Here is a 25,756-nt window from a genome sequence, read left to right on the forward strand (position 1 = left end):
TCGTATGAATAACACTTTATTTCCTTCCAAGCACCAAGTTTGTACAGTATACAATGGAGGTGATGTTTCCGAAATATAATCTTATTGGTTCGACCGAAAAGGAAGAAAAAGGCAAGGCATAACTATAAAAAAAAAAATAATAATAACTTTAACTCGGCTGAGGAGAGAGAGAGAGAGAGAGAGAGAGAGAGAGAGAGAGAGAGAGAGAGAGAGAGAGAGAATGGAAACAAACCTACAGAATCAAGGACAAGGTGAGCAGCTCGCATGTTAAGAACAATCAATTCTGGCCGATCTGTAAAAGTGAGGTGATTGTTTCGCTGTGCGCAGACAGGGAGGAGTCATCGCGGCTTGAGGGAAGGAGAGGGAGGGTGGCTCATACGCGGCCCACCTGGTGCCGAGACCGACTCATGGGTATAAGTGAAGTTAGTCGCAAAATGTACTTCTTGATTTAAGTCAGTCAGAGAGACAGACAGATATACGTAGAGACGGATGGATCGAAAAGTGAGCAGAAGAGGAATATAACAATTATTTTTCGCTTTCAACCCCTTACAAGAAATCATTATTGCGGAAGTAATCATTGCATCTTTTTTTCACATAGTTCTAATACTGTGAGAAAGAAACAAAACTCTTATCATAGCATTTTTGTCAGTATGGATCAATAACAACACAGAATAGCTTTGTGAAGAGATCATTTCAATCACTTGTTTAATATCCAGACAGGAAGTGCTTGCTTATGCGGAGCCTCGCGAAGAGCAGCAGACGAGATGACCTTGACCAGCCAGGCAGTGCGGCAGGTGCCTGTGGTGCTACTGCGCCTCCTGGTGGTGGTGCTGGTGCGGGAGACGGCTCACCCTCGCTATGATTCTACCGAAAACCTTCTTCCACATTATGACTTCATTATTGGTACGAGTACGAGGATGTTTTGGAGCGAGTGCAGCAGGATCTCCATACGGGTGACCAAACAATTCATGACACAATACTCTGCACACATACTGCTGATAGTTATGTGTTTGAAATCAGTTACTACTCTTGGTGTTACGCTGAGAGTGTAAAACACTAGTGTGAAAGAAATGTTTGGTAGTAACGGGATCGGGATCAGGTATAGCCTTCAGGGTGCTCGAGTCCAGACTCAGACAAAAACTCATGTGTTGCCGTGTGTTGCAGTAGGCGGAGGGTCAGCAGGGTGCGTGATGGCGGCGAGACTCAGTGAAATATCCCACTGGAAAATACTGCTGATAGAGGCGGGAGGGACACCCCCACCGGAGAGCTACATACCTGCTCTCAACTTTCTCCTGTTCCAAGGTGACGCAGATTGGAAGTTTCGCGCCGCTCCACAGCAGGGAGCCCTTCTCGCATACGAAAGCGTAAGCAAGGCCTCGCATTGCTGGCTACACTGGGTCATTATCATGGCGACCCAGTGGCCGATTCCTCATGAAATACTTTATTACTTACACAAAGCTAATTATCATGGTAACTTTTGTGATGAATATTTCGTAATATATAACGAAAGATAGGCTCAATAATACTCTTACGAAGATGAGATGCTACAAGTGTGTGTGTGTGTGTGTGTGTGTGTGTGTGTGTGTGTGTGTGTGCAGATGTTGCCATACCCGCGTGGTCGGGGAATAGGAGGCTCCTCCACCATCAACTCAATGATCTACGTGCGCGGCAATAGGCGGGACTTCGATAACTGGGAGGCAATGGGCAACCCGGGCTGGAGCTTCGACCACGTCCATCGTTACTTCTTGAAACTGGAAGGCTACAGAGGAGCCTTCTCAAACCACACCGGTAGTTCTTACCACTTTACTTCTTTATGTTCATTTATCTACGTAAAGTACGTCTGTCTATTTAATGAAATCTTGGATTGAGCTGAGGCAAAATGTTTCCTGCTGCCATCACTTCTGACTTGATACATTTAGCCTTCCGCATCAGTAACAAACAACACAAAACACCCTGTCCGCAACAATGTGCCAAGCAAAATTCAGGTTTGTACCCACTACCTGCACAGTCTCTGTTAATCTTAATGGTCATGTTTTCAGGCAGGCACTATGGGCGGGACGGGCCACAGGCGCTGGAGGGCAAGCGGTGGTCCTCGCCTGCCGCCCAGGCCTTCCTTAGGGCAGGGGAGCAGCTCGGGTACAACATCATCGACCCCAATGGACCTGAACAAATAGGTGAATAGGAGTGAGAGGGCCACGCTTCTTTAAATGCCAAAGTCCTCAATCGACGCCATAGTCAATTCACTAATTGAAGGTCAACTTATTGTACAAGGACTACCACGTTCATGTGTAGGCCTGACGGTTTCTTGCAGCCTCTTTTATTTTCATGTTTTGATGATATGTACGTACAAAAGTTAGATAGATGAGTGAGAAACATAATAGTATACTAAAAGTCAGACTTCACCAGGAATATTATTTTGGCACGTCCAATAATCTCTCGGCAGACTTCCGACAATGTTATTTGTCACAGGTTTCTCTTTGATCGACCTGACGGGGCGCGACGGGATGCGGTGGTCGGCAGCCGAAGGTTACCTGCGTCCTGCCCTCAGCAAGAGACCCAACCTGCACGTGGTGATGAACGCGCATGTCACCAAGGTATAGCTTACATCGCTGGGAGAGTGGAGAGTCCGTGTTCCAGATAAGATCATCACCCAGGGAGTTAAAGCTGCACACAATATACCTATCACGTATTGAGTGTTGCTATGCAGGTCATGATGTTCTCTTTCTTTTCTTTTCTTTTCTTTCCTTTTCAATGGCCATGCACTGCGTCATTTAAACATAGGAGATGATAACAATGTTCACCTTACGACAATCTCTACACAACTCATTACCGAACACAACTTGCAATATCCGTAACTCTAGATTCATTAAGTACGAAAATACTAAAAGGTTATGCTTCGTTAAATCGGATTACTAACTCAGCAAAGAAACCTGATAGACAGTTCCTTAGAAATAATGTTGTTGTTTTTTCAGATACACTTTAATGAAGACAATCGCGCCGTGGCGGTGACTTACATGCAAAACGACAAGGTAGGGAATGACTTTCGCCTGTGTTACTGCCATTCTAAAAACTAACAGATTTCCCTCGATTACTCATGAATTGGATAATACAAAGTTTTAAGAGTGTCTTTTTTTATGGTTCTAATGAGGTTATTAAGATCATTACATTGTCAACAGAAGAAACACTTTTGACAATCTGGCTATTCATTTCTATTTTCTTTGAAAACAGTCAATCTCAGTACTAAAGTACCAAAGAGAATTACATGGATATCAGCACAAAGACCTCCTTCAGAGATGGTGAAGTGAAAAATAGTGAGATAATAACTTTAATGCTTGTTGGTGCAGGAGCAGCGAGTGGCAGCGACGAGGGAGGTGGTGCTGAGTGCGGGTGCCATCGGTAGCCCCCACCTGCTGCTGTTGTCTGGTGTGGGACCCGCCGAGCATTTAACTCACCACAACGTGAGTAGATATGTACAGTATATATACTAGTGCAGGATGTCACACTAGAGCAAGAAAGGAGCAGCGAGGTTGTTTTTCTTGCACTAATGTGAATTTCTCTTGTACGAGAGAGAGAGAGAGAGAGAGAGAGAGAGAGAGAGAGAGAGAGAGAGAGAGAGAGAGAGAGAGAGAGAGAGAGTAACATTTGAAACATTTATTCATAGCAATAGTAAACAATATATCTTCATTATAAATATTTTGAATATACAAAGTTAAACTAATGCTAGCCTATATCAAGCATCGCTTTTTAGGTACAAGTTCTATAATTCAAGATAACAACTGACAGAGTCAACAGAAGATAATACTACTATGTGGACATACCATATGCACGTATCTATGCACATACAAACACATGCATATACAGTACATATATAGAAACAAATATCAGCTATAATGAAGTGTGGCCATACTCTATGTATATAAAAATATACATGCACATACATATACCTACTCATTCAGTAAATTTGCATAAAGAAATATCAGCTACAATGATATTTGGACATAGTATGTTCATATACATACACTTACTCATTCACAGATGCATGCAGTACATAAGTAAATATGAATTACAACGAAAGGGTTAAGTGGAGGTGTTAATAGTACTGTCTTTTAAATGAGTTGAGGGAGGGAGCATCCTGAATTTGTGTAGGAATAAAATTCCATATCACCAGAACCAGTTGAATGTTGAAATTTTGATAGACGATGTGTAGGAAAGGTAAGGTTGTGGTGGTGACGGGTACTGTAATCATGAGATGAGCGAAGTTCACGCATTTCATTTTTATTTTTGTAAATAAGTGTAGCTATTGCCAGTTTAGTTATATCATCTTGTTTCAGGATTTTTGTTTCTTTAAAGAGTGGACTAGTATGAGCTAAATACTCACTACTGATAATAATTCTTATAATTTTTTTAAGTTGCAATCTTAGGGGGTTAGAAAGGTCGTGTATGTTGTACACAGTAAGACTGAGAGAGAGAGAGAGAGAGAGAGAGAGAGAGAGAGAGAGAGAGAGAGAGAGAGAGAGAGAGAGAGAGAGAGAGAGAGAAACCTAATCGGTACTAAGAGATCCAACAGCTACAAACTCCTTTATCAAAACCTGAACTCAATAGATATTTCGTTCCTTTTTTTTTTAACGGCGGTGGCCTCTACGTCATCCCTTTGGCCCTCACACCCTCAGGTTCTTCCTCGCCCTCATGCAGATCCCGGTGGTAAGGGACCTTCCGGGCGTGGGTCAGAACCTTCAGGACCATCCCGCTGTGGCAGGATTGGTATGGATCACCAACAAAGACTCCAGCTTTTCGCCTCTACGCCTCCTCAATCCTGTCCACCTCCATCGTTACCTACAGGACCGCCAAGGTAGAGATGGATCGCCCTCACACACAATGACTCTCAACCATCATTAATTAACATTATTAATTGGTTAACCATTGCTAGTTATTCTTTATCTTAACTTCAGCGGTCACGTGACGTATCTATGGATGTTCCTCCCCACAGGTCCTTTCACCACCCCTCTTGGCACGGAGGGCAATGCTTGGTTCCCGTCGGAGACAGGCGACCCTGATTGGCCCGACATACAGCTAGCCTTCGTCAGCACCACACCAGCTATCGACTTTGGCCTCACCTCCCGACAAGGGCTGGGCTTCAGGAAGGAGGTGGGTTAGGAAGTGCGTGCGTACGTACATACATCCACTCGTCCACCAACCAAAACACTCTCTCTCTCTCTCTCTCTCTCTCTCTCTCTCTCTCTCTCTCTCTCTCTCTCTCTCTCTAACGTCTTCTCCGGCAGGTATATCTGGACTATTTCTCTGAAGTGTTCGGTCAAGAGGGGTTCACTCTGGCCCCGTTCCTTGCTCGTCCTCGCAGCCGCGGCTCCGTCACCCTCGCCTCCCGCCATCCTATGCACATGCCACACATCAACCTCAACTTTCTCAGCCATCCACAAGACGTCATCGACTTAGTGAAAGGTTAGTCTATTTATGAAAGCTGAAAGTAAGAGACGCCCTTTCTCGATTATGAAAAGTTCTCTTGCTAATCTGACGTTGAGCAGAAGCATGACGGATGAAGATGTATTTTTTTTTTTTTCATCATTTAATTGAACGTGCTGTTTAATTTACTCTTTTTGTGATACATTGCAGGAATCCGTTATGCGCTAGAGGTGGTGGCACTCCAGCCATACAAGAACACGGCTCAACGTTCAATAAAAGAGTAAGTCTAATGGATTCCTTCCCATCCTTCCTTACACTGACATCTTAAAGACCTGTCTTTTATATAGTACCCTATAGACACAAACACATAGACACGCTCCTGTCTCTCGTCATACGCTTATAACATCTCGTCGACACCTCGCCCTTCTTTAATGACCTCTCCTTTAATGCCCTTCAGACATAAACCACACACTCCTTCAACACTTGAACTATACTGCTACACTACACTCTGAATCAGTGTCTCTCTCCTCACAGCTGCTAAGACCGTGTATGGCTCATGGCGGCCACACACAAAAATATTGGGAGTGTTTCGTGCGTCACATGGCCACCACTTCTTATCACGCCAGCGGCACCTGCAAGATGGGGCCCTCCCATGATTATCTCTCAGTAGTGGATCACAGACTGAGGTGAGAAGGGTTGATCCATTGATAAATAGACTGGTTGACATGAAATATCACAACAATGGAGTCAATTAGCTCTACAAGTGTGAGGGAAACAGATTGGAAGTGCCATATCATATAATGCCATCCTCCTGTTCGATGCAGGGTTCGGGGCGTGGCAGGTCTGCGGGTGGTGGATGCCTCCATCATGCCACTCATAGTTTCAGCCAACACAAACGCCGCCACCCTAATGATCGCAGAGCGTGCTGCGGACTTCATCAAACAGGAGTGGAGGTCCCGCCGCCGCCGCCGCTAATTAACCAAAGGTGCTCAGATCCGCGCCAGGAGTCAAGAAGGTTTAGTTCTTACTCGCTAACACACTGCGCGAACACAATGATAATGGGTATTGATTGAGTGCTCTCTCTCTCTCTCTCTCTCTCTCTCTCTGCGCCTTAAAAGGAATTAATTATAAGGTTGCCTGCTAAGTGACAAACGCAGACGTTGCTGGCTAGCGAGCCGTGTTTATACCTAAAATCAAAATGGAAAAATGACAACTGAGATCATGGCACCATATAATCATTTACTTAATTATTTGGTAATAAATTCATTTAATGAAATAATTGTTTGGCATTCTTATAACACAGGCATGAAAGACAGGACAATTAATTCCGTAATTTATTAATAGCATAATAAATTAATTGACAAAAGAATATTACCATAATCTCAGTTGCCATTTTCACATTTTCATATTGAATATAATTCCCCTAATAAGAGGCTTGGGTTCGTGGTGGAAAGTTACAGCCTAACCAAGAATAAACATTTCAAAGGAGAGAAAATCGAAAAAGAAAAAAAATAGAATAAGAAACGATCGTTGCTAACAGTGTCATGGATCGATAGGCAAAAGAGTGGCGTGTTGAAAGAAACCATCTTTGTTCGAAGCAGTTATAACTTAATCTTCGCTTCCTCCACTGCTGGTGTGCGTGTAGCTACTTACGTATACCTCACAATGCTAACACTTCTCTGGCATGACTCAAAATGCCAACATCTCTACTAAATTGGTGGCAATAATCATGAAGAAGGCATAGAAATGGCATATTGAATATTCATTAACAGTGAATGAAATAAAACCCGAGTCGAGGAAATGTTTCATACAAGCCAGCCCTGCTTTCATCTCGCCTGGTGTCTGAACTGCGACAAACTAGTCTAGACCTCCCCCTCTACCTGGTCACCCCACAACAACCCCATCATTCCTTCCCTCTATCACTGCACCATCACACTCTCCCCTACCCATTTCCTTCCACCACAACTTCCATATCTTACCCTTTACCATTCTTTACGTGTGTAACCACAACCACCATCCTACCGTAGCCTTCCCCTTCATCACCCCTCCTCCACCCATACCACTAATCCTTCCCTGTCACATGACGTCTATAAATACAACCATCCCTTCCTTCCCATTCACTCATTCAGACATTCACTTATTACCCATGCCTCCTACCCCATCTATTCAAATATGCGAAACTTTAATTCAAATAACAATTAAGACGCTGAAAGTATCAATATGAAATGACATCTGAACCAAAACGAACCAAATGCATAGTTGGAAGATTCACCTACCTACCTCTTAACTTCAGTCCTGTTGTAGTGTTTTATTTAATTTCTGATATGATGATGTTACTGTCCCATCTCCACGGCGACTACAGTCAATGCCCAAGACAAGGACAAGGATATACGCCATCTCATTCTCCTCATCGTCCCTCTTCCTACGCTGCTGAGTGCCGAAATGTTATGATGAACTATGAGATTCCAGAAAACCCGACGAAACACCCGAAAAAAAAAATAGAAAGAAAAAAAAACATACCTAAGAGAAAGGAAAAAGAGAATGGATGGAAAGGACCGAAAAGTACAAAAGTAAAACTTAAATATGAACAGTCAGTTTTCACTTTTACTGTAGTGTGGAGTCACTGGAGTATAACATGCAAACAATAGGGTTGAGCTAGGCTGCAGGTATCCTTTTATATTTAATGTTTTTAAGCCTTCAAGGTTAGCGAGAAGGTAGATATAACTGCAATATCTAATCTACATTTGAATTTATCGAAAGCTCATGTTATTTCATAAACATTTTCTATATTCACTTGACTATTAGTATAGTTGTTGGAGTATTTCGAGGGGGTTTATGGACGAGTCAAGTGTGAACTAACTCGAGCGTGACAAGTCGAGCACACAGGAACCACGTCGAGCGTCAGAACAATGGTATGATTTAGGGAATTTTGCTATGACAGAACAATGTTAACATTTGGGGAGATGATTTCCTAGCCAATATAATCGAGGTTGTTGTTTTCATGAATCATGATTGTTGTCTCATGCGAGCTGTACTACCGTAAAGTTGTATACCAAATAAATTTGCATGTATTCATCCTCTATAGTGAAAAAGAATGAGTGGAAAATCAAGTATTAGGATTACGCATGAAGATTATGTTAAATGGTTTACCGATATCAAGCCTGTCTCACTGATTGTCGACCTAATGTATTCCAAACAACTGGCTCAACATTAAAGGTAAGATAACACAACTGTTTGTAGCAGATAACATTTATGCAATCTATAATATATGAAACGTAAAAAATGATGCTGTGTGTGTGTGTGTGTGTGTGTGTGTGTGTCGTTCTTCCATCAATCTGGGAAAATTCGGGAGTAGGGGGAGATTGGTTAAGCTGACGCTCGAGTTATACAGTATGCCTCGAATTATCCAGGTGTTTTCATAACTTTCGTAGAGATCGTTTTAATTATATAGAAAAACTGCCATACATTACTATTATTTTTATTGTTGTTCACCAGTGCATGAATACATTAGCTAACGGGTGCGTTGCCCAACCCTCCAACACTGGAGCAGAATTTGCAGAATGGCCTTTACACACGTGCACACGTGAAGAACCACCACCGCACATGTTGCACTGTCATGCCAGTTCTTTTCTATAGCTATTATTATCATTATCATCATCAATATTGGTTACGGCGGGTTCATACGTGCCAATTTGCGGAATTGCAAGTCGGTAAAGTTTCCGACTGAATATCGGTCTAGCGACTGGAGAAACCAGTCGCAAAATAAGACCAACACATAGTCTTGTTCACTGTTCAGTCGAGTTGCAACTTTATATAAGTTGTGACGTCACGGAGTAAGCTTTGACCATGTGGTCTCCAGATATAGAGAAGATGTTAGAGTTGGTGAGGGAAAAAGAACACATCTGGGATCCCAGAACAGTAGAAAAAGCTTGCGCAGTCGTTCGACAAAAATAGCTGCCACTTTTCAACAACTGTTTCCCTCAATGCAGGGTGTTGTTGCAGGTGAGGATTGAAGACTTGTCAGGATTTAATTTGATCGCAATTGTGCATAGTCTTCTTAAGATTAGTGTGTGGTTGACATTCCTTTCTTTCCTTCTACTTAGCCAGGGACGTATCTACTGGGATTTTCTTTTCTGTTGACTTTTCCAGTACGCCAAAAGAAGAGCAACCACAGCTTCAGCATTGTCACTGGAGGAAGACGGTTTGGCAATAGCTGTTTGTTTACATGCACTTCCTGTCAAGGCACCAACTAGTCGATACTTTCCAGTCGTTATGTGTGATATTTACCGACTAGAAGGGTTCAGTCGATATTTTAGCGACTTGCAATTTCAGTTACAAATTGGGACATGTGAACCTGCCTTTACTGCATCTACACTCATAGCCACCTTACAATGCAGACCCTGAACACACAAACACACACCATCAAAATAGGGTCATAAAAAGCATCACATTTCTTTAGCCTTCCTTTCCTCATATTTCAATCTTTCACCATTCATTTTTTCAAAGCTCCATCCCAAACACCTCCAGTCTTCATCATTTCTTGCCCTCACACCTTACATACTTCCAACCCTTCTTCCCTCCCCACCCTCTACCCTATCTCACACCTCACACTACCCTTTCACTTCCATCCTTCACCCTCTCCCCTCACAAACCTCATGTTACCTTCTTCCCATAAAGCAGATGATAAGAAAAATTAATAATCTTAAGCATTATGTTCCTGTAACAATTTTCTCTATTTTGTGCAATTAAATATTCAAACACTTCATATGCAAACAGTAATGTTGTTCTGTAACCTGTTACAGAAATTGACCACAGTAGTAAGTAGTAATATCTGGAAATAATGAGCTACAATTCAGCAGGAAAACAATTCTTCCTCATTTTCTAACTAATTGCAACATATCAAAAGCACTTAAACCTCAAAACATTTAGCACACTGCAACAGACACCAATTAATCCTGAAATTGTCTTAATTTCACACCATGAAAATCAAGACATTCATTCTCTGGTTACCTCTAACTCTAAAGTGTATGTTCCAAATTATTTTCTGGATAACTATTATGAGTGAAATATGTGAGTTATTAATTTCTCTAATTCTTTTCAAAATCTTATTTCATTTCTGCATATTTACCATACAATTTAGCTGATTTGCTTCCCATCATTGACTTCTTTGTGTAAGGATCATTAAAATCCATCTGTCCATTAAAATACATCTCATTGATGTAAGCAAGAAGGACGTCCACCTTTTCAGGGAATTCCTTGCTTGCTGGGGTATCTGTGGAAGCAGAGGTCTCATTATTCAACACAGGTGTGGCAACATTAGGTAATGTCTTCTCTGTCCTGAGGTTTAAGAACAGCATTGTCTTGTTAGTCATGTAATCAAGGATGTCGTACTTGTTAGGCTTATCCTTAAGTTCATTCTTGATCTGTGTAAATGTCCTGATAATGATGGTAAGCATGAGGTTTATAAGTATCATACTGGTACTGAGGGAGAACACAAAGAACATAACAGGGGACAAATAGTTTGCCAGTGTCATTGACTCAAAGTCAAACTTCCCAAGCATCATAGCAAAGCTCATTTGAAGGCAAGCCATGAAGTTTGAAAATTCCTCCAGCTGAAGATTGAATATGGTGAAGAAAAGAGTGGTAAAAGCAAAGAAAATAACACCAAAGGTAAAGAAGAACACCTCCAGATCCTCCCAGCATTTAGAAAGAGTCAGACCCAAAAGGTTCATGCGTTTGTTGAACTGCAAGAGCTTGATGAACTTGACAGTAGTGAAGAAGATAATGAAACCAACAGCATAGAGCAGGTAAAGGTCCAGCAGTGCAGCATACTCCATCCTGATGTAGCCATTGCCAAATGTTCTGTCAAAAATCTTGAGCACCCGCTGCACCTCCAGATATCTGTTGGGAGAGGCACTCTTGTAGCTGAGGAAGTGAATGCCATCTGTGGTGCAAAATGTTGATCTCTCTCTCTCTCTCTCTCTCTCTCTCTCTCTCTCTCTCTCTCTCTCTCTCTCTCTCTCTCTCTCTCTCTCTCTCTCTCTCTCTCTCTCTCTCTCTCTCTCTCTCTCTCTCTCTCTCTCTCTCTCTCTCTCTCTCTCTCTCTCTCTCTCTCTCTCTCTCTCTCTCTCTCTCTCTCTCTCTCTCTCTCTCTCTCTCTCTCTCTCTCTCTCTCTCTCTCTCTCTCTCTCTCTCTCTCTCTCTCTCTCTCTCTCTCTCTCTCTCTCTCTCTCTCTCTCTCTCTCTCTCTCTCTCTCTCTCTCTCTCTCTCTCTCTCTCTCTCTCTCTCTCTCTCTCTCTCTCTCTCTCTCTCTCTCTCTCTCTCTCTCTCTCTCTCTCTCTCTCTCTCTCTCTCTCTCTCTCTCTCTCTCTCTCATAATCAGCTGACGTTAACAAACATGGCGGCTACCCCTAGACAACCTAAGGATTTTGAAGGTTTTGTAACTACTCCAAGAGGACTGGAGAAATTAGATATGGATGCAAGAATCTAGGCACTGGAAAGTAAGTTCCTAAACATTTTGTCCATAGAAGAAAAACTGGATAGAGTTATAGCCGAGAATGATTCGTTCAAAAAAGAGATCTATTTGTTAACGATAGCGAATAAAGAGCTATTGAAGGAAAAAGTAGAGATGGAGAAAGAAAACCAACAACTAAGGAAACAATGTGAAGAGATGAAGGCTAAACTCCTAGAAATGGAGATGAAAATATCCGAAGGGGACTTGAGGAAGGAGGAATGCCTTAATCTAATTGATGCCAGGATGAAAGAAGTGAACCATGAACATCAGGAGGTACAAAGGTCCTTTAGGGAGATAGTGAAAAAGCAGGAAGAGGAAAATAAAGTGATTACACAGAGTGAAATGGTAAAGGCACTAAAGGAAAATGAGTATGTGGTGAGAGATATTGCTGAAAAGAAAAAATGTGTGATCATAACAGGATTGAGGGAGGAAACTAACAGAAACTGGCAGGATAGGAGGAATAAGGAAAATGACAGGATTAAGTCTTTACTGAATAAGATCTCTGTGGAGGAAGAGGACCTATATGCTGAGGTAGAAGAAAGTGTGAGATTGGGAGCTTTTGAGGAAGGCAAGAATAGACCATTAAAATTGAAATTAAAGTCTCAGGTGGCAGCTGAGGCCTTGTTGAGGAGGGCTTGGAAACTTAAGGACTCTGAGGAAACCAAAACAATTTACATAAGAAGAAATATGTCACAGGATGAGCGAATGAAAATGAAAGAGCTTGTAACTGAAGTGAAAGAGAGGAATGACGAAAGAACAGAGGAGGAAAAGACCAAGTTTTTTGGAGGATGAGAAATGGGAGGCTAAAGAAGTGGTGGATAAAACAGGTGGAATAGACATTACATGGAAGAAAGAGACTAGGAATGGAATACAAGTGACTTACATGAATATAGATGGATTTCTGTCTAAGAGGCTAGAATGTATGGATTACCTAAGAAATAACGAACCGGACATAATGTGTGTAGTGGAAACAAAGCTAAGGCCCGAAATAAAGCTAGACTGGTTTGTTGTGAAACACTACAAAGTATGGAGAAATGATAGAAAAAATAAAGGTGGTGGTGGTATAATGGTTCTTACTAAGGAAGATCTGATAGTGAAGGAGGTGAACTATAGTAAGAGAAATGAGGAAGTGATAAGTATGCTTATAACAGATGGCAAGAGGGACATTAATATTATAACAGTATACATACCACCCAGAACCAGTGCTTGGGAATATGAACAGTACCAAATGGTGATGAGAAATACTCTAGACAGAATGAAGCAAGAACTCATCAGAAAGGATAGAGTGATGATAGTCGGAGACTTTAATTGTAAAGAAATAGTGTGGGAAGACTACGAAGTGGTGAACGGTGGTGAGTGGGCAGAGGAATTGTTAAAGGTAGCAACAAATAACTTGATGACACAGTGGGTGAGATCACCAACAAGGTGCAGGGGACAAGATGTTGCAGCAAGGTTGGATTTGGTATTTACCAGGGGCATCTCTCTAAAAGAGGAAATTGAACATAAATGTCCCTTGGGGAGAAGCGATCATGATGTCCTAAGCTTTGAGCTGGATACGGAATTAAGCACGAATAAGATTGTGGAACGCAGGGAGGAAAAATTAAATTATATTAGGGCAAATTATAACCATATAAGGGAGTTCTTTAATGAAATTGACTGGTCCGTGGTATACCAGGAAAGGGATATGCAATTGAAATACGATAAATTTATGGATTTGTATAACTCTGCTGTGAAAAAGTTTGTGCCATATTACAGAAAGAGGACTTTAAATAATAAACAGTGGTTTAATAGAAATTGTGAAGAAGCAAAAAAGAACAAAGAAAAGGCATGGAAGAAACTTAAGAAAACAGTGATGTATTATCAAGAGAAGTTTACAAAACAGCAAGGAATAGATATGTTGAAGTAAGGAGAACAGCACAGAAGGAATATGAACAGAGGGTGGTGGAAAACTGTGATAGTGACCCAAAATGTTTTACAAATTCATAAATGGAAAACTAAATATAAGGGAGGCAATAGAAAAGGTAAAAATGGGAAGAAGTATATGAGGATGCTGGAGATATAGCTGAAATTTTGAACGACAACTTTTGCAAAGTGTTTACAAAGGAGGAGCATTTTATGGGAGGAAGGCCTACGGAAATAAAGCAAATGCAGGACATCATGGTTACTAAGGAAGATGTAAGGAAAATTATAAGCAATCTGGATATTAATAAATCAATGGGGCCTGATGGCATATCTGGGAGGTTGCTAAATGAATGTAAGGATCAATTGTTGAACCCTGTATTTGATATTGTGGAAACCTCCATACGAACAGGATTAGTCCCGAAAGAGTGGAAAAGAGCTGACATTGTGCCTATATATAAGAATGGTAGTAGAATGGAACCGCTAAATTATAGACCAGTATCGTTGACTAGTATATTGTGCAAGGTATGTGAAGAAGTAATTAAAGCTAAGTGGAGTGAGTATCTAGAAAGTGAAAACATTCTGAGTGAAAGACAGTTTGGTTTCAGAAAAGGAAGATCGTGCGTATCCAATTTATTATGTTTTTATTCAAGAGTGACTGACATACTACAACATAGAGAGGGATGGGTGGATGCTATCTACCTGGACTTGAGAAAGGCCTTTGATAAAGTACCACACAATAGACTGATGTGGAAACTAAAGAAGATTGGAGGAGTAAATGATAAACTAGCAAAATGGATGGAAAATTACTTAATGGGAAGAGAAATGAGAACAGTGGTGAGAGGAAGGAAGTCCGAGTGGAAGAAGGTAACCAGTGGAGTTCCACAAGGGTCAGTGCTTGGTCCCATCATGTTTTTGATTTATGTTAATGATATGCCAGTAGGAATTGACAGTTACATGAACATGTTTGCGGACGATACTAAAATTATGAGGAGAGTAAAGAATGTGGAAGATTGTAACAAGTTACAGGAAGATCTTGATAAAATATATGAGTGGAGTAAGGAGTGGCAGATGGAATTTAATATAGACAAGACCCATGTTATGAAAATGGGAAGAAGTAGATACAGACCAAACTGGGATTACAGGCTGGGTGATGAGAAAATTAAAGAGACCAATGAGGAGAAAGACTTAGGAGTAACTGCAAAACACTTTGTCACCGGAGAAACACATTAACAAGATTTTTGAAAACATATAACATGCTTCAAAATATTGGCCTTGCATTCCACTACCTAGATGAAGGAATGATGAAGAAGATATTATGTACCTTAATAAGACCCCAGTTAGAATATGCAGCTTGTGTCTGGTCACCGCATATGAAGAAAAATGTGAAGAAGGTAGAAAGGGTACAGAGGCTGGCAACAAGGATGGTACCAGGACTCAGGGAGTTAGACTATGAGGAAAGACTGAGGAAGCTGGGGCTGACCACATTAGAAGAGAGAAGAACATGAGGAGACATGATAACTATGTATAAATTGGTGAACAAGATTGACATACTGGACAGAGAGTTGATAAAGGTGACCACAAGTAATCATCCCCGAGGACATGGAAAAAGCTAATAAAAGACATCTGTCTAAATGACGTGAGAAAATACAGTTTCCTGCATCGTAGCATTGATAAGTGGAATAAACTGAGCAGTGATGTCGTTGACGTGGTGTGTGTCAATCAGATGAAAGAGAGATATGACAGGAATTGACAAGGAGACAGGACACAGAGAGCTTAGCTCGAGCCCTGTAATACACAAATAGGTAAATACAAATAGGTAAATACACACACACATCTACGGTAAAGCAGATTACATCAAATTAAGGAATTACTTTAAGAAAGCAGACTGGAGTGTTTTTGAGGATGCATGTGGAATTGAGGATAAATGGAGAGAGTTTGTGAACATTTACAAGGAAGGGGTCAATAGATATGTGCCAAGGGTAAAGAAGAAACAAAAGAGGATCCAAGTATGGTTTAATAAACACTGTGAGGAATCAAAGAGGAAGAGAGACACAGCTTGGAAAAGGTGGATGAAGAGAAAAGGATCTTTAGTGTGGGATGAGTATAAAAAGGCAAGGAATGAGTACACAATAATAAGGAGAGAAGAGACCAGAAAGTATGAGAGGGACATTGTAGAAAAATGTAAGGATGAGCCAAGATTATTCTACAGATTTGTTAATGGGAAATTAAAAAATAAGAAAAATAAGCAAGCTGAAAGTTGATGGAGAATTCATTGAAGAGGAAAAAGTCATGGCTGAAGAGTTGAATAAGTGTTTCCAAAAAGTTTTTTACAATAAAAGAACCTTTAATGAACCAAAGATCGAATCGACAGAAGAAGGCCTGGATGTAATCGAAGTGTTGGAGGATGAAGTGTGTTAAATGCTGGAAAGATTGGATGTAAGAAAACCACAAGGGCCTGCTGGAGTATCAAATTGGGTGTTGAGGGAATGTAAGGATCAACTGGCAAAAAAGATTTGTGGCCTCATATCGAAATCTCTGGAGCAGAGGCAGGTGCCAAAGGACTGGAAAAAGCAGATATAGTACCCATATTTAAGAGTGGAAACAAGGAAAATCCGTCAAACTACAGGCCGGTGTCATTAACAAGTGTTGTGGTTAAACTGTGAGTCAGTAATAAAGAAAAGATGGAATGATTATCTAGAAAGGAAGAAAATATTGACTAATGGGCAGTTTGGATTTCGGAAATGTGCAACAAATGTGCAACAAATTTATTGTGCTTCTACTCTTCAGTCATAGATGTGGTACAAGAAAGGGTGAGATGGGTGGATGGAATTTATCTAGACTTGAAGAAAGCATTTGATAAAGTCCCTCATAAGAGACTGATCTGGAAAGTGAGAGAACATGGCAGGCTGAGGGGTAGTCTTTTGGAATGGATCAGTAATTTCCTGACTGGAAGAGAGATGAGAACAGTAATAAGAGATAGGAAATCAGCTTGGAGGGAAGTGACTAGTGGAGTACCTCAGGGGTCAGTTTTGGCACCGTTACTGTTTGCTGTTTACATAAATGATATGACGAAAGGAGTGAATAGCTATATGAGTTTGTTTGTGGATGATACCAAATTAATGAGGAAAATAAATAAGAAAGAAGACTGTGAGGCATTGCAAAGGGACTTATACAAGATCTGGGAGTGGAGCAGAAAGTGGCAAATGGAATTTAATATCAAGAAGTGTGGAGTGATGAATTTTGGTAAGAGCAGTATGAGACCAGTGTACAAATATGAGATGGGGGATGAGGAATTGGAAATAAAGACTGAAGAGAGAGATCTGGGAATAACTGTGACGGAGGGGCTCTCGTCAGAGGTTCATGTAAAGAGGAAATCTGGTGAAGCGTACAATTTAGTAAGGAACATAAGAACTGCATTCTGCTACATGGATGAAGAGATGATCAAGAAGTTGATTGTTGCAATGATTAGACCCAGGTTGGAGTATGCAGCAATACTTTGGTCTCCAAGAATGGAAAGGGATAAGAGGAAGCTGGAACGTGTGCAGAGGGCTGCAACGAAGCTGCCCCAAACCTTGGTGGATCTGTCTTATGAGCAGAGACTGGAAAAATTGAGGCTGCCGACACTGGAATGTATAAGATTCTGTCTGGCAGTGAGAAGTTGGACCATGATATATCAGGTGGTGAGGGATATGAGAAGTGGGAGGAAGCATGGGAGAAAAGTGAAGATGAGTGTGTGTACAAAGGACATAAAGAATTACAGTTTTCCACAAAGAATTGTGGGAATCTGAAATGGGCTGGAGAAAGAAGTGGTTGAAGCAAAAACAATTCACGGATTTAAGGAAAAGTTAGATAAGAGTGGATATGGTGACAGGACAGCACGAGTTTGAACTCCTTCTCCCATAAACAACAACTAGGTAAATACAACTAGGTAAATACACACACACACTCAATCTGGGTGTGGACCATTTGGTCTATGGATCTACCAACCCTGGAACAGAGAAGGGAGAGAGAGGATCTGATACAAGTTTATAAATTGATCAATGGAAAGGACCAAGTGGATAATGAGAAGCTGATCCTGAGAGAAGAAATGACATTCAAAGCACAAGATCGCAAAGTAGAAAGCTGAGAAAGGGAAGATGTCTGAGAGATGTTAAAAAATATAGTTTCCCACAAAGATGTGTTGAGACATGGAACTGTTTGAGTGAAGAAGTGGTGTCAGCAACGAATGTGCATAGTTTTAAAGAAAAATTGGATAATTGTAGATATGGTGACGGGGCCACATGAGCATAAAGCCCAGGCCCTGTAAAACTAAAACTAGGTAAATACAACTATGTAAATACATGCACACACATACAAACATGAGGGAGTATGCTCCGTCCAAACACCTACATATCATCTAGTTCACCCTCATCACACAGACCAAGGTTAATGTAAAAGGTGCTGGAGCTATCTATAGTTAGTCACTGGACAGTATAGTTACCTGATGATAAGCAATGCATGATTTTCTTTGCAATGTACTATAAAAATACTAATGAAATTTCAGAACCATATATTCTTACTGAAGGTAACTTCAAAATCTTTAACTACACATACCTCAAAATATAAATTGCAATGGCTGCATAAGAGATCAACAGAATGACCACCTCTGCCATATTCCAGTAACTACTGAAATAAACACCAAGGCCACTCTTGTAACACTTCCAAAACTCCTTGAAGGTGAAGAACATGGTTGCCACAACAAAGGCAAACTCATTCAGCAGAATGAAGCTACCATAAGCTGTGGGAAAGAAGTAATGTAAGTTATATGAGTCTTCCATGTAAAATGTTGTACATATTTAGAATAACTCCCAAAACCATTTTTACTGTGGGTTGCAAAGGATAGGATAATTAACAATAATAAATCTACTGTCTGATCTCATGTTGCATCAGTAAACTTGGTGTGCATGGCTTAACATCAGTGATGCTGATATACCAATATATATCCCAGGTCATAATATTCAGCAGCTGTTCAGGGTAACCAACTGGTTAAATATATCAAAATAATATCATCCCTTTCTTTTCAAGACAGTTTTAGGAGCTTTTGTACATATGTATACATATCTACACATGTTAGTACTTGTAGTCAACATTATACGATATTCCTCTCCCAAACACATAATTCTCCCATCTCTAGCATCATGTACCATTAGAGTTGCCAATGAATGGACTGGAGTCAAAGCGCCAGTAAGGTTTGATGCCTCCCCCAGGGTGAAACTCTGCCATGATGGTTGCAATGCCAAACAAGTTAACCTAAAGAACAAAATTGAAATGGTTTGCATTTAGTTGCAATAGGGAATCTGTTTCTTTTGTGCCTCTTTCCTAAAACAGAATTATGTACATATAGTCATTATCTCAGGCTGCTAAAATCCCTACTATTTACTATATGACTTGAATATAATATTGTAGCATTAAAGGGGTTTCTGATTTATTAACACTGAAGCAAGTTCATTCTAATTACTTATATGTTGCACACACTATACATTGGGTAGATAAGAATACTCTTACATTTGCATTATAGACAGAGAACTCAAGCATGACAGCTCTTGTGTATCTGTCAATCCATCCCAGGTTCTGGAGCTTGTTGAGTCTCTCTAACAGCTTTGAACCTTTACCCTTCAGATGCAACACATAGCCTCCTCCTGTGTAACTCCCAAGCCGTCCTGATGAAGTGAATGATTCTAGTTCTTCAGCTGTGCTGTATCTGAAAGGAGGGTAGGTCAAACCAAGAATGAAAATAATATTTGGTGTGGATGTATATTTACCTAGTTGTATTTGTATAGTACAGAATTCAAGCAGGAGTCCATTTCTACTTTTATCGAACTTCTCCTTAAATTTCTGCACACTTTCTGCTGCTACAATCTCTTCACTCAATCCGTTTCAGATGTCCACCATCCTACATGGAAAACTAAACTTTTTGATGTTCCTCAAACAGTGACATTTCATGATCTTTTTGGAGTATCCTCTTGCTCATCTATCTCCATCCTCCGTCAGTGATACCAGGTTTTGTCTATCTATCTTTTCCATATGGTTAACTAACTTATATATTATTATTAGATCTCCTCTTTCACATCTATCCCTCAAAGTTGGCAGTTCCATTTCCTTCATTCTTTCTTCATGGGAGATCTTTTATTTCTGGCACAATCTTTAAGTGGTCCTTTGGAATCTTTCTAGTTTTCTGATGTCCTTCTGTCTGTCTGGTGACCACGACAAAGCTGTCTGAAGAGTTTCTCATAGGGAGCATTAAAGGCCAAAAATAGCAACGGCTTGCTTGGGGTGAAGGGGCCGCCATGTTTGTTTACAGTTGACAAACACGACAAAGGTGGAAGCAAGCTTGTGTGTGATGACCAGCATTGACAAAAGGCGTTGACAAAAGTTGACAGTCTTCAGAAAGATGCCAGAAAAAGTTCACGGAAAACTGCTAGTGCAACGCTGCCCGCGATGCACAGAGTAACATCGGTTTACACTTTCGCCTGGCGGGTTTGCAGCGAATTTGGTGTGGCTGTGTATTTGACCGGGTGGGTGGCGCGTGAGATATAAATGTTGAATTGGCGAGTCAGTTGGTTGAACCTTGAGGATTGAGTATTAATTAACTGAGTTTGAATTGGCAATAATCCGAACTGTGAATGGTTGAATCGCAAGGATCCCCTGTAATGAAGACCAAGAGGAAATAATTATACAAGAAAATCTGAACCCTGAAAAACACATAAGTAAGATATTTGAATTAGCATATAAAACGTTAACTAATATTAGAGAGGCATTTCAATACATGGAAAAAGATATGATGAAAAAAATTATTAAGAGCTTGAAAAAAGATATAAGAAGATTAGAACGGATACAGAAGACAGCTACATAGATGGTGCTGTAATTAAAAGACCTAAAATATGAAGAAAAACTAAAGGAAATGGGACTGCCAAGCTTACAAGATAGAAGAGAACAAAGAGACCTAATAACAATGTATAAAATAGTAAATGGCATTGAAAACATAGACAAGGAAGACCTGGTGTTGGTGGCAGAAGCTGAAAGGACAAGAGGATTAGGAAAAGGCTATGCATGGAGGATATTAGAAAATACAGTTTCCACATAGAACGTTAGAAATGTAGAATGCATTGAGTGATGAAACTATTACAGCACATAATGAGCATAACTTTAAAGAAAAATTGGATAAATGGAGACATGGAGACAGGACACTATGTTGTGTATTAAGTGTCTTCACATTGTCGGGATGAACTGGTTGTGGGTTTTCCTATCGTAGCTGTGAAGCAGGTTCAAGTTATGGTGTCAGCAGGAGTGACGTCAGCTACAGATGTGAGGACGTTCTTAGTGGAGCGAGGAGCAGCCAGATCCCACCAGACATCCACTCAAGCACCTGCTCTTCACTCTACCAAAGCAGCCTCTCTGCCTGCTGCCTACACCTTTCTGCAGATGTGCTACCTGTTCACTTATTGTCTCAATTAATGAAAAAAAACTCACAAGATTTCTTTAATTTACGGCCACAACTTAAAATCACTTCCTTCATATATCTGATTCATCTTTTCATGTTTATCAGCATTCCCATATTACCTCAATCTTTCCTCCCCAAATCCTTCAAATCCCTTCAGGCCGATTGGTTGTTTCAATAAATCTAGGGTTTTCTATACATGACAAATGCTTTGAAACCATACGTCTGGCAGCGCCATCTAGTTGTGCCTCTCCCTCCATTTTTCACTCTAAACGACACCCAAATCTTGTTTATTTTGGAGACAGGCTAATCCTATTGCCCCCTTCCCCCCATGAATATATAGTCTAGGTCTGCTTTCAACGCCTGTTGGAGTGTGTTCCTCTGGAGCTCTTTTGCAACACATCCTCTCAGCACGGCATTCTCGGTGTGTGTGTGTGTGTGTGTGTGTGTGTGTGTGTGTGTGTGTGTGTATTTACCTAATTTTATTTACCTAGTTGTAGTTTTACAGGGTCTGGGCTTTATGCTTGTGTGGCCCCGTCTCCATATCTACACTTATCCAATTTTTCTTTAAAACTATGCACACTCGTTACTGACACCACTTCTTCACTCAAACTGTTCCACGTCTCAACACATCTTTGTGGGGAAACTATATTTTTTAACATCTCTCAGACATCTTCCCTTTCTAAGCTTTTTACTATGCGATCTTGTGCTTCGGATGTCATATTCTTCTCTCAGGATCAGTTTCTCATTATCCACTTGCTTCATTCCGTTGATCAATTTATAAACTTGTATCAGATCTCCTCTCTCCCTTCTTTGTTCCAGGGTTGGTAGATCCATAGCCTTTAGTCTCTCCTCATATGTCATCCCTTCAAATTCTGGAACCATTCTTGTAGCCATTTTTTGTAGTTTCTCCAACTTCCTTATGTGTTTTTTTTTTATGAGGGGTCCACACTACTCCTGCTTATTCCAATCTGGGTCTTATTATAGTACTTATCAATTTCTTCATAATTTCTTTGTCTATGTAGTGAAATGCTACTCCAATATTCCTTAGCAAATTATAGGTTTCTCTAAAAATTCTATCAGTATGGCTTACCGGTTGATTGTTTTCTTCCATCGTCACTCCTAAGTCCTTTTCCCCTTTTACTTTCTCCAGTTCTACTCCATCTCCCATCTTATAGATTCCCACAGGTCGTCTTTCACTCTTTCCCATTTCCATGACATGGCTTTTGTTCACATTGAATTCCATTTCCCACTTTTTACTCCATTCCCAGATCTTATTTAGGTCTTCTTGCAGTATTTCACAATCCTCCTTTTGCTTTATAACTCTGCACAGCTTCGTATCATCTGCAAACAAATTTATGTAGCTGTTCACTCCTTCTGGCATGTCGTTAATATAAATGAGGAAAAGTATTGCTGCCAATACTGACCCCTGTGGCACTCCGCTTTCTACTGCTCTCCACTTGGACTTCATATCTTTAACTACCGTCCTTATTTCTCTCCCCCTCAAATAATTTTCTATCCATCTCAATGTGCTTCCTTTTAAGTCACCCTTCTCCTCTAACTTACATAGTAATCTTGCATGTGGCACTTTGTCAAACGCCTTTTTTAAATCCAAATAAATACAGTCAACCCATCCCTCTCTCTCTTATACTCTATCAACTATTCTAGAATAGAAACTCAATAAATTAGTTACACACGACCATCTTTTCCCTAAAACCAAATTGGCTATTTGATATTAATTTCTTGTCTTCAAGGAACTCGATCCATTGTTTCTTTATTATTCTTTCAAGCAACTTGCATATTACAATAGTTAGTGATACTGGTCTGTAACTTAAAGGTTCTTCCTTCCTTCCGCTCTTATATATGGGAACCACCTCAGCTCTTTTCCATTCTACTGGTACTGTTCTATTTTCTATTGAGCATTTTATGATGTATATAGGACTTGCTAGTTCTTCCCTACATTCTTTCAGTATTCTGCCTGAGACTTCATCCGGTCCCATTGCCTTCTCTTCATCTAGTTCCTTCATTAATTTTTTTATTTTAAGCTTGGTTACTTTAATCTCTTTCATATAGACGGTCTCTCCCCATTACCCTGCGGCCCTTCAAATTTGGATTCCATAGTAAAGACCTCCTGGAATTTATTATTTAATAGTTCTGCCATACTTTTTGGGTCTTCCACCATCCCATTCTCTCCTTTTAACCTTTCTATTGTTTCTTTTTTGCCTAATTTTTCCATTTATGAATCTGTAGAACAATGTTGGTTGCTCCATACATTTTTCGACACAGTCCTTTTCATAGTTCCTTTCCTCATCCTTCCTCACATTAACATATTCATTTCTTGCTGCCTTGAAGTTTTCCTTATCTACTGGATTTCTATTTCTCTTCCACCTTTTCCATGCTCCATCTCTTTTCTCCTTTGCTCTAGCACACCTTGCGTTAAACCAATCTTTCTTTCCTTCTTCTTAGGTCTATATTTCATAGGTCTATATTTCGGGACATATTCCCTGACTCCTGTTTTGTACATTTCCAAAAATAAGTTATACTTCTCTTGCACTGTCTCTGAGTTTTCCATCTCATCCTAGTTAACGTATTCGAAGTAGTTCTTGAGATTCTCAATATCAGCCTTTCTGTAATTTAATCAGTCTCCTTTGTATGATTCGTCTCTATCTTCCTTTCCCTCTTCTATATCCATTTCTAATATTACATGGTCACTCTTTCTCAATGGGCACTTATATCTTATATCATCGTTAATTTGTATACCCCTTGTAAAAACTAGATCCAATCTCGTCGGCTCGTCACTTCCTCTGAATCTTGTGTTTTCCTTTACTCTTTGGTCCATCATATTATCTATTATTAGGTTCTGAAATCTTTCTCCCCAGGCTTCTTCCTCCATACCACTTTTATAATTTTCCCAGTCCACTTCTTTACAGTTAAAATTTCCTACTAATATAACTTTTCTCCTTTTCTTTAATGATTCTCGTTAGACTCCTTATTGTGTCATCTATCATGTCTTTATATTCTTGATGGGTCCATGAATTTGTTTTTGGTGGCACATATGTCACAATGATTGTTAACTCTTTTTTATTAATATGCATCTTAACATACAGTACTTCTGCTTTTCCTTCTCCACATTCCACTTGGTTTACCACCACCATCTCCTTCCTTAACATTATTATGATTCCTCCACCTCCTTTACCCCCTCTGTCTCTCCTCCATACATTATACCCATCATCCAAGTCTATTTTGATTGCCTCATTCAGTTTTGTTTCAGACAGGCATACAATATCCGGTTCTTCTTTCTTTATGTAATCTCTTAATTCTAATATATTTGATAAAACCCTGTCTATGTTCATATACATCATTTTTAGTCTCTAGCCTCTATCACTTTTAGTTAAACTTGTTCCACTTTTTCCTCTTCCTTCTCTTTTATATACCATTTCCTTATTCTATCTCCTAGAACTCTCCAAAAAATGCCTTTTTTTCCTCTTCTGACCTTTCAATATTTTTTTCCCTTACTGCTGCCACCAGATTGTTGTATCTCTTTCTTTCTTCCTCATTTCTATTTTTCTTTGTATATATATATATATATATATATATATATATATATATATATATATATATATATATATATATATATATATATATATATACACAGTAAATTCCCGGGTTACGTTGGTCTCGAGTTACATCAAACTCGTAGTCCACTATAAGGCAATTTAAGATTAAAAAAATAGAAAATTTATAAATCGTAAAGCGCAGGATTTATTGTTATTGTTGGTGGTTACCCGTCACACCGCCCGCCTCACGCTTGAATACGATAACACCCTGCCTCAGTTCCACCACACCGTCGCCCCTGGCAAGAGTGTTATCCTACTTCTGCGTTTACTGACTCAAGTTCTTAGTATCTAGATCAATGGCACCAAAGAGAAAACTTCTTAGTGACAGCAGTGATGCTAAGAAAAGGAAAACCATTACGCTACAAGAAAAAGAGGACGTAATTAAAGACATGAGAAGGGAGGCAGCAGCTGTGTGTGAGGGAGTGAAGAAGAAAATGGGAAGCCCGTTAGCATGACAACGGGGAGGTTGACGACCTTGACGGTTCGCGCACCCATCACAACAATAACAACTCCAGAGCCTTCGCCTGGGACACACGACACTCGCAGGTCACTTGCACCTTCTGCGCCTGTCTGCTGATCCCTATTGCCCTTTCCTATTGCATTTCCTGCTCCGCTGCCCACGCTTCTACTCCCACCGCACTGCACTACGCTCCCAACTGCCTGCCTGGGCGTCACAACATTCGACCTACCCACCCTCCTGGCGGCCTCAGGGCCACCCCTCTCGGCAACCTGCAGTCCTTCGCGTTCGTGGCCCTAATCAACAACAAAAACAAACTTGTGTTTCATATTCCTATATAGTTGTAAATAATATAACAATATAACCTTTA

General features: G+C 40.3%; 2 protein-coding genes across 2 annotated transcripts in view; one reads left to right on the forward strand and one right to left on the reverse strand.

Annotated features, from left to right (window-relative positions):
* Positions 1–8,491, forward strand: part of LOC123504944 (L-sorbose 1-dehydrogenase-like) — a 9,797-nt gene extending 1,306 nt beyond the window's left edge. Inside the window, 14 exon segments of the mRNA XM_045255902.1 lie at positions 717–903; positions 1,165–1,364; positions 1,599–1,788; positions 2,040–2,174; positions 2,470–2,594; positions 2,973–3,029; positions 3,345–3,458; positions 4,693–4,849; positions 4,988–5,145; positions 5,280–5,457; positions 5,629–5,646; positions 5,649–5,698; positions 5,953–6,104; positions 6,243–8,491. Coding sequence (XP_045111837.1) covers positions 765–903; positions 1,165–1,364; positions 1,599–1,788; positions 2,040–2,174; positions 2,470–2,594; positions 2,973–3,029; positions 3,345–3,458; positions 4,693–4,849; positions 4,988–5,145; positions 5,280–5,457; positions 5,629–5,646; positions 5,649–5,698; positions 5,953–6,104; positions 6,243–6,393 — 1,824 coding nt within the window. The 5' untranslated portion in view covers positions 717–764 and the 3' untranslated portion in view covers positions 6,394–8,491.
* A 1,076-nt stretch (positions 8,492–9,567) lies between these two features.
* The window catches only part of LOC123504943 (polycystic kidney disease protein 1-like 2), a 137,348-nt gene continuing 121,159 nt past the window's right edge, over positions 9,568–25,756 (reverse strand). The window contains exons 26-29 of the mRNA XM_045255901.1: positions 19,380–19,575; positions 19,019–19,124; positions 18,429–18,612; positions 9,568–11,319 (exon numbers count right to left, since the gene is read on the reverse strand). Of these exons, the coding sequence (XP_045111836.1) occupies positions 10,524–11,319; positions 18,429–18,612; positions 19,019–19,124; positions 19,380–19,575 (1,282 nt within the window). The 3' untranslated portion in view covers positions 9,568–10,523. The remainder of the gene's footprint in view (positions 11,320–18,428; positions 18,613–19,018; positions 19,125–19,379; positions 19,576–25,756) is intronic.

This window comes from Portunus trituberculatus, chromosome 17, assembly GCF_017591435.1.
Source record: "Portunus trituberculatus isolate SZX2019 chromosome 17, ASM1759143v1, whole genome shotgun sequence".
NCBI lineage: Eukaryota > Metazoa > Arthropoda > Malacostraca > Decapoda > Portunidae > Portunus > Portunus trituberculatus.